General features: G+C 36.7%; 1 protein-coding gene across 2 annotated transcripts in view; it reads right to left on the bottom strand.

Moving 5' to 3' along the window:
- Positions 1-6218: 6218 nt before the first annotated feature.
- LOC129423207 (synaptic vesicle glycoprotein 2C) overlaps positions 6219-13470 on the bottom strand; it is an 82997-nt gene continuing 75745 nt past the window's right edge. For both annotated transcript variants that reach the window (XM_073871532.1, XM_055179430.2), the window contains 4 exons: positions 12479-12612; positions 9399-9602; positions 8904-9063; positions 6219-8309 (listed from right to left, as the gene is read on the bottom strand). In XM_073871532.1, the coding sequence (XP_073727633.1) occupies positions 8126-8309; positions 8904-9063; positions 9399-9602; positions 12479-12612 (682 nt within the window). In that variant the 3' untranslated portion in view covers positions 6219-8125. The remainder of the gene's footprint in view (positions 8310-8903; positions 9064-9398; positions 9603-12478; positions 12613-13470) is intronic.

The raw sequence follows: 13470 nt of genomic DNA, 5'->3' as shown, positions 1-13470 counted from the left end.
CACAGATGAGAGAGAGAGAGAGAGAGAGAGAGAGAGAGAGAGAGAGAGAGAGAGAGAGAGAGAGAGAGAGAGAGAGAATGCCCACAGCAACAGAAGCACACAATGTTGTATTTATTATTTTTAATTAGGCCTTTTATTTAATTTATTATTTAAAAATGTATAAAGTAGTAGCGAAAGGATGTTATATAAATTGCAAATTTTGTTTCACAGAAAGGTCTAAATCTAGCCCAAGACTATAACACATGTTTGAGCTGTCTCAACTGAAAATAGCTAGCACTGACAGATCTTAAAATATGCCATTGCCATTGATTTGTCTTAAGATAAACACCAGCAACCTCTTTTTGTAAGGCTGTTTTACAAAATATGCTTAAACGTCAGAATTTAAAGGGGACATATCATGAAAATCTAACTTTTTCCAAGTTTAAGTGCTATAACTGGGTCCCAAGTGCATCTATCAACTTATAAACTGTGAAAAAGATCAACCCAGTAACTTAGTTTTGGTACCATTCTCTTCAAGCATGTGAAAAATAGGTCATTGAAATTTGGCCCCCTTGTGATGTCAGAAGGGGATCTTATTATAATGATACCACCCCTTAATCTGCACTATCCAACCACAGCACTGCCATTTAGTGCAGAGATCAGCTCATTTGCATTTTAATGGACACACCCCAAAACAGCACATTTTTGCTCACACCTACAAAGTGTCAATTTTAACATGTTATAATAAATTATCTTTGGGGTATTTGAGCTAGAACTTCACATATGTACTCTGGGGACATCAAATATTTATTTGAAAGTCTTGTGAAATGTCCCCTTTAACTAAGGCCTTGTCCTGGCTTTAACTAAGTCACTAAAGGTTACTTTTTAACTAACCTTTAGTGCAAAAATCGTGTATTATTTCTGAATAATTCATAAAACTCGGTTAATGCTTATAACTCTTTCACTGGAAATATTGTCTCATCAAACTTTGTATGGCATAGTTTCTAGTAGTTTTATTTGTTTATGAGATGATTGTGTGCGTGCGTGCGTGCGTGCGTGCGTGCGTGCGTGTGTGTATATATATATATATATATATATATATATATATATATATATATATATATATATATATATATATATATATATATATATATATATATATATATATATAGGCCTAAATGATTAATTGCATACAAATAAAATATATAAAAAACTCATATTGAGTGTGTGCTGTGTGTAATTATCATGTATGTATAAATACACACACACACACACACACACACACATTCATGTATGTATTTAAGGAACATTTACGTGTATATTTATTAATAGTTTTATATAATCTATATTATTTAAAAATATACATATACAATAATAATATATAATATACATAATATTTACACACAAAACACAAATATTATGCAAAAACTCTCTTTTATTTTGTATCACGATTAATCATTGCCCACCACTCTTAGAATGGATGTGTTAAATCTTTGAGTTGTTCTTGAAACAACGCATTTTGTGCTAAACAAAATGACAAAATGTGTAAAAAATTGTCTCAGGTCAGCAAGGTTAGTGACAAATAGGTCCTTGTGAGAGGGTCAAAGGTTACAGTATGTGACATTTTCTGTCTATGGAGGAGTAAATAAAAATAATGACTGTAGAGAACAGAGACCAACAACCAACATTACAAAAAGATACAAAGAAACAACAGAAAAAAGTGTTTGTAGAAATATCAGCAATAAATTGTGATAAACATTATGAAGGTTATGAAGGTACAAATCAATATTAGAATATATAAGAGTCTATATGATCCACTTCCCTGTTCAGATATGAAGCTAAGAATTTCTATTAAATATTGACTAGTCTAGCACTTATCAAATAAACCACTAATGGGTCCCTTCTGTTTTGATAACATCTTAATAGAGGGTTTTCACGACGCGTCATCAGAGCGGAAGACGCCATATTGGAGGCACTCCGCATCACAAAGAGCACAGACACTGATGTATATGCCGAACGTCGACAAGGAAAATGGTTAATTATTGCCGTGTTTGAGATGGTACCAACAGCACATATTGAGAAAAACATTTGGATTATTATCGACATCCAAAAGTTATTAAAAACAAGGGAAAGGAATGCAAGAAATGATCAGAGGCGGCGCTTGTGGTTGGTAAAGCTCAGGAAAAAGGGTAGTATTGTATTAGAAATATGATTGAAGTACATAAAGTATAAAACAATTATGCTTCTACTCGTGCTTTATTTAAAGAGTATTTAATATGTACTTTAGTGTATGCACAAAATGTACTTAAACACAAATAAAATTTGCGCTGCTATGCCTTAATGCCAGTGTGCTTAATTGCTCATAACACATTTTCTATTGTAATGATAATAATATTTTTAATAGTAAATGGTAAAAACAATTATTGCTTTTATTTTTTACTGTGCTTATTTTACTGTAAAGCACTTTGGTAGGACACTGGCTATTTTAAATTTGCTATATAAATAAAGCTGACATTGACATATGGGCTCTGCATGAAAACTAGGTAGGTCACTAACTTATATCGGGATATGCAACTGAAGGAAGAATCGCCGGGTCGTCACGGATCCTAGAAGAGGGAGCTCGTAGGAATCTGCATCGCCTATAAATTGTAATTTCTCGAAATATCGTGCCTTTTCTTGTGGTCCAAGTCCTTCCCTATATGCCTTTGCATCTTGGACGCGTTTTCTGTTGTTTAGACATGTCTACATTCACTTAAAGTATCCAAAGCGCATAATATTCCATTGTACTCCGTTCAGTTCTTTACACCGAGTGCCTCCACGATGGCCGCGCATCCGGGTTACCGCCCAGAACGTGACGTCGGTGAAAACCCTCTATAGCACATGGTTTAAGTTTCTCTAGGTCATGTGACCACACTCACGCCACTTGGCTGATATGATGTGGAGGTACACAGATGTGTTTTCTCTTCTGTTCTCCTGCCAGTAAGAGACAGCGAAAAATCTGATCTGAGTTCAAATTTAGTAGTTCAGTAAAACTGTTATTCAGAGATCTGTTCTTTAAAGCTCTTTCTTTTGTTTTTGTAGGGTACTTTAAAAGCAAAACAGCTCGTAGGCCGAGTGATGTCAGCTTATCTTTTGAAGTAAATTCAGTTTTGGTATTGATTTGTTATAGACATTATGGTGGTTTTGCGTAGTGAAACCCTGTATAGATGTTCATCTGATCTCTTGTGTTCACTTCTCGTCTCTGTGTTTTCTCTCTGTCTCGCTGATATGTGGACGAGCTAATTTTAGTCTCACTTCTCCACGTGTATCTATGCAGTTGAGAGGAGTCAAATAGTTTACATCCATTATTCCAAGAAGCGTCTGTCTTTGTGTGCCTGCATTTTATCCTGCATAGTTTAAGTTCACTTGCGGTTTGCAGAAACGTGCAATTTGATATACACCTTCATAAAGCTTAACCAATTACCCACAATGCAACTAGTGCAATTTAAAAGTGACCTATCCTGCATTTCTCAGTAACTAAAGCAATAATGCTTACATACAAAGATTCTAGAGATCATAACACTATTATCTCTGTTTGAACATGATGTAATATTTACATTATTAAATACACATTTCTGGTCATGGTCACACTAATACAATGGTTCTCAAACTTTTTCCGCATACGGCCCCTCCTTGTGTACAGTGCATTCCTTCGCGGCCCCCCAAAAGAAAATTTATGACAAAAAATGTTCTAAAATTTAACATTTTAATTAAATAAAACGTATTAAGTTATACAAAGTAGTGCTGTTGGTTAGTAGCCTTATTTTTTTTAGGTTTAATTACACAGAATTCATGATAAATGAATGTATTTTGTAAAATGTCATAAAACTGGGGCCCCCCTGGCACCATCTCGCGGCCCCCCTGGGGGCCCCGGACCCCAGTTTGAGAACCACTGCACTAATATACAGTATTGTAGCAGAAGTAAAATGTTTTTTTTTAAGCAACAAGCAATTCCCATATCTAAGTGTCTAAGAATGAAAAACATCCTCTCTATTTGAAGTTCAGGGGTTGCTTAGGGTTGAATGGATCTACTGGGATCGTCAGACATCTCTGGAATCCCCATTATGGAGATCAGACCAGAATAAGACTCTATAAGCAGGTTTAATGGTGTAAAACTAGTCTAACCAACTCTGAATCCACAGAAACAATGCTCAGATGATCCTCGTCTCACACCTTAACCTCAGCGAGTAACACCTGTGTGATGTTATGAAGTTAGTGAGTGATCAGTTTCACTGCTAATTTAAAATGGTTTGATCAAATTTTTAACGATGCAACTTTGATTGACTGAAAGGTCTTTCTTTCGATTCCCAGCCAAGAGAGAAAAAGAGACAGAGAAGCTCGTCTGTTGGATCGGACCACGTGGGCCAGTTTTCTCTCCCCACATGCAACAATGAGACCGTCGCCGGTTCACCGCTTTTCCTTCCCTGGACTGCTTTTAAGGACAAGTGTAGTGTTAGAAGCAGGAAAAATGGGCAAGCATAAGGATCTTAGTGACTTTGACAGGGATCTAATTGTGATGGCTAGACGACTGGGTCAGAGCATCTCCAAAACCGCAGCTCTTGTGGAGTGTTCCCGGTCTCCAGTGGTCAGTAGGGGAGATCAGGGCAAAACCTCATCCTTTCTACTTTGGCTATATTATTCAAAAAACATTTAAGTTTTGAATGATATATAATTGAAATATTTAAGATTCATCTTTTTTACACAAACACCGACATCTCTGCTACAAATGAACACTTAAAGTTTGTTTGTGGGACCTACTATTATCATACAATTACTCCGAAAGTGAAAGGAGTGCAAACGTTACACTGCAAAAAAATTATTTTCAAGAAAAATTTTCTTAGTATTTTTTTCTTTTTTCAGTAAAAATTTCAAAAAATTCTTAAATTAAGATGCTTTTTCTTGATGAGCAAAATGACCCAAGAAAATAAGTCTAATTTGATAGTTTTGGTCTAAAAACTAAAGTGATTTTGTGCATAAAACAAGCAAAATTATCTGCCAATTGGGTAACCAAAAAAATCTTGAACATTTTTCTTAAACACTAAATTCAAGAAAAATTAGCTTACCCCATTGGCAGGTTTTTTGCTTGTTTTATGCACAAAATCACTTAACTTTGATATTTTTGGTCTAAAAACTAGACTTATTTTCTTGGGTCGTTTTGCTCATGAAGAAAAAACATCTTAATTTAAGAATTTTTAGAAATTTTTACTGAAAACACAATTTTTTCTTGAAAATAACTTTTTGCAGTGTACAACTTACCCCATAGGCAGTGATGGGGAAAGTTACTTTTAAAAGTAATGCATTACAATATTAAGTTACTCCCCAAAAAAGTAAATAATTGCCTTAGTTACTTTTCATGGAAAGTAATGCTTACAGTACTTTTAAAGGTGCAGTGTGTAAATTTAACGGCATCTAGGGGTGAGGTTGCGAATTGCAACCATCTGCTCAGTCCACTGCTCACCTCTTGCTTTTGAAACGCATAGAAAAGTAACGGTAGCCGCCACCGGAAAAACATGTCATCGTCGGAGACTTCGTGAAAAAGATTTGTCCGTTAAGGGCTTCCGTACAAACATGGCGGCACAAAATGGTGACTTCCATGTAAGGGGACCCTCTGTGTATGTAGATTAAAACATCTTATTTTAAGGTAATAAAAACATAACGGTTCATCATGAAAGGTCTTTATACACCCATGATAATATAGTTTTGTATATTATTTAGCATTTCTGTCAAGAGACAGAATGTAAAAATTACACACTGCACCTTTAAGTTACTACAGTTACTACAGTTAATACAATGTTTACAGTATACACACTGACACCGTTGGACTACTTTTAAACTGTTTCTGCAGATTGATGTTTTTCTGTGGGTTAGAGATGGAAGGATTTTTTTATTAGTTGTTGGTCTGTGAATAGTCATTGGGCTGATTTTGGACTAATTTTGAATGGCCATTTGGATGGTTTTGATCTGGCAACCCTGCACACTGACTATAATGATGACAGAATGTGATGCATATACAGTTTATTTGGTTATAATGCGCCATCTAGTGGTCTTTTTTTGACTGTACAAAGGAGCTTTTCCAGCTGTTTCAGTCATGTATCAAAATGACCATGAGATTTTTATTTTCACTCCTAAAGAGCAATAGCAGAGAAACTTCCGAAAATATTTTTGGGATTCTTTGTGAAGAAAAAAAAACAGAAGTAGACTTCATTACAATGAAACTCTTTAATATCAGTACATCTGGATCCAAACTGAATCCACCTCACTTCAGTTTACATTGTACATGGCACTTTTTCTCTCTTTTCAAAATAAATTCATATACATCAGAGACATTTGGCCAGTGACGTCACAGACACTTGACAAAATGAATTCGACAGGGCGGATGTGTGACTCCTTGTTTTGGCATGCCAGATACACAACCGATCAAAACCCATTTCAGTACGACATCACACACGCTCACAATAACGATACATTCGATCTTTAAAGAAACAATAAAGAAACAAACTCATTTCTCAAGAAAGCACAATGTACAAAGCTTTGAAACATTACGCACATGCAGGGGTGTATTTACCATGGTATACTCCTAATGTTTCTCTTTTATTTTCAAATAGGCCACATGTTTAGCTTGATCAGCTGAGAAATTCAAAATAAAATTTTGATTACATAAAATTTTGAGATTAGCTTTCAAAAAGCTTCAACAAGTACTGAAATAAATAACACCCCAAAACCACATCACCATCCAAAATAAACATCTATAGACATAAAGGAATGACTCTGTTTTAATAAATGCAAGACCTATCTACACATACAGTACACATGAGACATTTGCATACACATCTGACAATAAAAAAGTGGTTCAACGTTTTCATCCAAAGGGCGACACTTTATAACATTTATACAGCAACTGTTGCCCATTACAAGTTACGTCACAAAATAAATCCTTTACTTTCCTGACATACAGTACACACAACATATAATTCAGATCATCAGGCCTGAAACATACTGTGCTAATGCAAGTATGTGAATACAGGGGACAATATAATCGTCAGATTCTCATGGAGGAGAATCGCTGAGCATGTCTATAGCTTTATATCTTCATACCTGAATAACATCTGCTTTACTGGCTCAGACATCTAACAGTAGCAATGATCGAAATTTTTATCAGCACACAGATTCACTAAGCAAGCATTGACACCTGCATTTGCATAGTTGCATGGAGTATGTTTCTGGCCTTAATGTATTCAGTGCATGCGAGGTCCGAACTCGGACCAGGCTGAATGGCTTTGTTATTCATGATGTGGCCATACTGTATGTTCTCTCCCACATCACTTATATTGCACAACTGCATTTATAAACCATCAGGATGTCTGGAATGTGATGAGAAGGCAGAATTAGGAAAAATAATCACACGCGTTACATTAAGCCATACGATGTTTCGCTACAACCTACGGGAAGCCGACAGGAGACGGAGGAATTTCAGAGGCAGGAGGCACAGATAGGAAGCGAAGGCCATTCAGTTTTCCGAGGAAGAATTTGCACGTGGAAAAGCGTAGCAGCTGGGGTTAAAGTTAAGAGTTGTTTTAAAACCTTTAACCCTGAAGAGAGACACTGAATGAAGTCTATTTGAGCTACACTAATGACAATGTTGAGCAGAGAGCGTTTGCTTTTCTTTTAAATCATTATAAAAAGCAGAAAATGTAAACTGCATTATTGTTTCGTTCATTATTTAAGAAATGTTTTGGTGGAAGTCACCAGTGAATCCAACTACACTAACAATGAAAGCTGTTATCACTAATGTCTAATTCCAAATAAACAAATTATGAAGAATTAACAAACACCTGGTAACCTAAAGTTGCTAAATGTTCATTGACATTAAAAATTCATCCGCCCAGCTTACAGTCCTTGTCGAGATGTTTCCTTTTACTTTTGTCAATTATATATATATTTTATTTACCGTAGCTAAGGCATAAAAACCCTTTTTAGTCTAACCTGGGCCGTTGGCAAGTCGAAACACCTGAACATAAAATGTAAATAAACCAATAAATCAACACATGATGTAGTCACCTCCCTCCGCACCCTGAGGGTTCAGAGGTCACGTACAGTAACAGTGAGGTCACATGAGGACGTTGGCACGAGTGTCGGGTAGCCGCAGACCCACCAGACCTCCGCAGACCAGAACAGATGACGCCAGCAGGATGGGAATGGATTTGGTGATCCCGACCAAAGAACCAAATATTAGATTTCCCATTACTGCCGCTAACTTGCACATGGCATTACAGAAACCAAAACCAGTCCCCCTACAGGAAAGCAAAAGAAATATACGCAGCGTTCGGTGGATTATCAGAATCATTTCAGTACATTTTTATGTCTAAAGGCCTTCATAAGACTTATATACAGTGAGGAAAATACGTATTTGACACATCAGCATTTTTATGGGGATTTCTAAGTGGGCGATTGACACACAATTTTTACCAGATGTAGCCATCAAGCCAAATATTGAATTCATACAAAGAAATCAGAACATTTAAGTATACAAGTTGAGTCATAATAAGTAAAGTGAAATGACACGGGGAAAAAGTATTGAACACATGAAGGAGTTTGAATTTTTTTGTGCCCAGTTAGAAATCCCCTTGCCGATAGAAATGCTGATGTGCTGTATGTATGAGCATTATATGAATTTTGTGCATACCCATATAAAAGTGAACAACAATTCAAAGCAAACGCTGTCAGATCAATGTGTGTGGTATATTGGCCATCCAATCAGGTTTTCTGTTTTAGAAAGAGGGTGGGGGTAATGTTTGTAGCTTGATGCCTTTTAACATGTGCAAAGTCATGTGACAGGCCCCTAGGAATGCGTGTGAATGTCAATGAGAGATTGTGCATCCACGTACCTTCTGTTGGTGGGGTAAAGTTCGGCCGTCACCACATCCAGCGAGTTCCAGGCAGATATACTGAGTCCGTTATAAAGGCACAACATCGCTATCATCATTGATTCACTAGTGCCAAACCACAGAAAGAAACAACTGATGCCAGACAACACCATAGAGCCACCTAAACAAAAAAATAACAACAAGTTTTCACTTATTAAATATTTGGTAACATCCCAGCAGAGCAATTTTGCGTTTTAAAATAGTCATCCGAACAACCAGTCAAAATTTGATCTATCAGTCAAAAATGTTATAGGCGTCAAAGATAAATGAAATGACATAAATCAATAAATGAAATCAAACACCTTGTAATCACTGTTGACTTTGCTTACATGATGGCAAAAATGAAATTTAACCAATTTTAGCTTTATTTTGGCTAGAAGTGGCTCATTCATAAACTTTATTTATATAAATTATTGCTTGCTGGGGTTGCAATGTAACGGTAGGTAAGTTTCTCACCTAACATGCTCAGACGACCGACTTTATCCATCAGCAGGGCGGAGACGATGTTGCCAGGCAACACAGCCAGCGTCCCAAGGAAGTTGATGAAATAGACCCAGTAGGCGCTGTAGTCGTCATCAAATGTCATCTGACAGCCTGTCTTATTGTGCGCAAACGTGGAGTTGATCACAGAAGAGCCGATGAATTTTGAGTCATCAATATCTGCATAGAGCATCGGGGAAAACAGTGTTAATGACATTTATGAGACATTTTTTACGCAAACAGAAAAAGCTAAAGTATCTATAGACCGAAATACAGACGCTCTAGTGTCCTCTTCTGGTTATAGTTAAAATTACGTCATTTAAGTGAGGTGGTGTCGCACACAGGGTTGCCAAGTCTGCGGTTTTCAAGTGGAATTGGGTTAAAGGTGTCGTTTTTTCTTTGATTGTGTTTATGTGCGCAATATAACATGTGTTCATGTTTCGCATGTAAAAAACACAGTATTTTGCACACAGTTTACAGGGCTCCAGACTAACTTTTTTCTGAAAATTTTAGGGGCGCAACCAGAAAATTTAGGGGCACACACCGTAAATCAATATGCTAATCAAAAATTCACATTTCTACTAATTTCTATACCACTGTATTACTAATAAATACTTTGATGATAGATGCAGAAAGTACAATGTGCCGTTTCAAATTCAGTGTCACATCACAAAAAAAGGTCAAATTTACTGGTCGCACTTGTGCGACTGGATGTAAAATTCACTGGCACACTCTCAAATTTTGGTGGAAGTCTGGAGCCCTGGTTTAATTTAATCTATAACGCTGTTTTCAATGCCCTAAAAACGGGCTGATGTCGTCCTTGTTTTATAAAGACCCTCCTTCAGCAATACGTAATGAGTTCTGATTGTGTAGCTGATCCTTGTGATTCGACAGCAGCTTAGCGCACGTTGTCTGGAAAAGTTCCTGTGGGCGAAGGTTAGTCAAAAACTCAGAATATTGACGACATATACCCAGGAAAATAGTCAAAACCCGGGCGTTCTCTGTAGTCCTTGAAAAGCAAATTCCGTTAAAGAAAAAATATTGCTTGGCATTGAACTTTTAGCTTTATCATTTTGCAGGCATTATTTATGCTCTAACTGTGGTTTCACACCAGATGCGAGTTCAACGCGCAAGTAGATTACATACAAAGTCAAAGCAAAGATGCAATCAGAAGCGTCCTCGCATGGGGCAATGTAAATGACGCGATATGGGTGGCGCGTTTGCAGCGAAAACTCGCCTCTAATGTGTCTTCGCTCAAGTTGAAAACATTCAACTCAAGCAAAAAATTTGCATGGCACGAAGTTATATCTCACGAGTAATCTAGAGCGAGTAACGTGATGCCCCGCGTTTAGTGTGTACGTAGCATAACAGCAACCTTACACACCAACTAAAGTTTGAAAAATGGGATCACGAAAAATGGCACCTTTAATACTGTTGCTGTAGGCTGTTTTCATGTCCATAGGTTAAAAGAGATCCCAATAATGTGATATTTATCGTATTTTCCAGACTATAAGTTACATTTTTTTCATATTTTTGCTGATGCTTTGCGTCTCAGGTGTGGCTTGTACGTCTGTATGAATTAATTTTGACATTTATGAGGCAAGAGAGTCAATTACAGTCTACAGCCGCGAGAGTCCGCTATATGCTGCTCCAGTATTTATGCAATTCAGTGTATTTAGTGATGTTGAATGACGAGTCAGCGAACTTGATGCTCAGTGGCTTGTTCGGTTAATTTAGCCTATTCAACCTTCCAGGTAAGTTCTGTATTCTGTTGTTTATCGTGTAAATAACTGATAATGTTACGATTATGTACAAACATCTATTCAGCCTGCTATTGTTTAGTTGAATAACTTGCCTCTCCAGATGAAATGTGTGTTCTTCGGCACAGATTTTGTGAAATAATTTTATAAATAAATGCCACGTATGCGACTTATATATGTTATTTCGTCTGACTGACGCATTTTTGCGTGGTGCGACTTATAATCTGGTGCGACTTATAGTCCGGAAAATATGATAGCCCCAGAAAGGCAAATTTTAGCAGATGTACCTCACCAAAAAAGCAGATTTTGCCCATGGAACACAATTTTTACCACGCAAGTTTTGAGAAGCAATTTGGGTGGGTTTTGCTGTGAAAACCTGGCAACCCTGCTTATACAGCAGAAGTGGACCTTTAGGAGGTTTAACCCCTAAAGAGAAAACTATTAGTAAACATGAATATTTCTCCAAACCTGTTTTCATCACCATACACACCTATACTATTTTTTTGTCATTTTGTTGAGTAGTTCAGAAATTGCTTAGAAACATGAATTTAGAGAAAACTCAATTTCCCATGAGGCCTCTGTTCTCTCTCAAGGCATGTTTGTGTTGGTTCTGCTGAGATTTGTAGTTTGTATGAAGTGGGTTTTTGAGTCAGCAGATCCTAAAATGAGCCAATCACTATCAGCTTACACAAACACACATGCCTGAAGCAAATCAAATCCTGTTATGAATCAATGTCAACCCTCAAATGAGATGTACAGCATACACACGCACGCACACATTTCTTTATGAAACCTCATAATGTTAATTCATTTTTTTGTGGTTATTCTTATTGTTTTTAGGTCTTGCTATGTTATCAGTACTCTTAGCTTTAATCTTTCATCGGCCTAATGCATCTACTTGCCTTTTGCCTCCAAATGCACATAAATTAGAGGTAATTTCAACTTCAAAGTCAAAGGTTTTTACTCCATTGTTATCTTCAGTAAGATGCAGCAGTTAAACAACAAACATCTCTACAGAAGACACTGTGTTCGTCTCAAATCATTCATCTCCAGGTATTAATCTTACAGAAGAGAATAAAGGACAAAGCCATTCATTTCTTTTACTATAAAACTACAAGAATTTCATTATTGTTCACAACTACTGTCAAAGATAATAAACCAAGTGATGTGATGTGTTTCGTAAGCCAATATATTGTTGTAGAGTTTTTAATAACCTATCAACCACCTCCATGTCTAAACCAATAAGTACAGAAGATGAGACAACACAACATAAATATGAGTTGTATTCACATGTACCTGTGTTATAGAAGAACGCCTCTATGATGGTGCAATTTTTAAAGAAAGAATTGATGGAGGTCACATCCTCAAAGTAACAGCTCTGAAATGTGGAGTCCACAAAAGTCACCGACTTAAACTTCATGCCAATAAACCTGAAAGCAGAAGAACAGAATCACAACTGACTCAAAACTATAATATCAACCAACAAAAACTAATATAAAAAACCTTCTCCTCCTCCTCTAAAAATATGTGCAATCAGTAAATAATATACATATAACTGCTGTGTTTGTGCGTGTGTGTGTGTGCGTGCGTGCGTGCGCATGCGCAGTTTGATTGAATCTGTTCAGTAATGGGCCGCTGGCTGAGGATGGGAGCTGTGCTCTACAATAAAAGATAAGAGTTTCTCCTCCTCTATAAGAGCCAGATGAAATGATAAAGTTGGGGGACAGAGGAAGAAAGAGACTAAGGGAGAGAGAGAGAGAAGAAAGGAGGAGGAGAGATAAGAGCTTTTTAATTTCCTGCACTGTGTCTGAATGATACATTAACTGAACACTGAGAGATTATTTATGAGAGAGACCACTGAAACACACACACATGCAAACAAACACGCGCGCAAACACACTAACAACAGCTGAATAACTTCATTGTGTTTTTGTTGCAAACTTAAGAGTTTCTGCAAACAAACATATTAAGTTACATGAGAAATAGATGAAATAAGTAAACAAATCTCACGGATGTGTGATCTCTGATGTGTGATGTAAAATCACATTGTGATTTGTTAAAATTATTGTGACAAAGGAAATATTTGCCTCTTTAATTCAAATGCATTTCCGCTGTACGTCTGTCCATAAGTATTAAAATCTCAGATAAACATAGTAAGACATAAATTACCTCATGATATTTATTACTTAAAAAGGAATAACACTCAGAAGACCCACACAGAATCACATTTTTATAAACTGCTAATGGACCTGTAAGTCACATTTGGGCAGTGCCCTCTAAATGAGGTT

The sequence above is a fragment of the Misgurnus anguillicaudatus genome, chromosome 9 (assembly GCF_027580225.2).
Source record: "Misgurnus anguillicaudatus chromosome 9, ASM2758022v2, whole genome shotgun sequence".
Lineage (NCBI taxonomy): Eukaryota > Metazoa > Chordata > Actinopteri > Cypriniformes > Cobitidae > Misgurnus > Misgurnus anguillicaudatus.
Note: the sequence above shows the minus strand (reverse complement) of the source record. Positions and strands in the feature narration are given on the sequence as shown.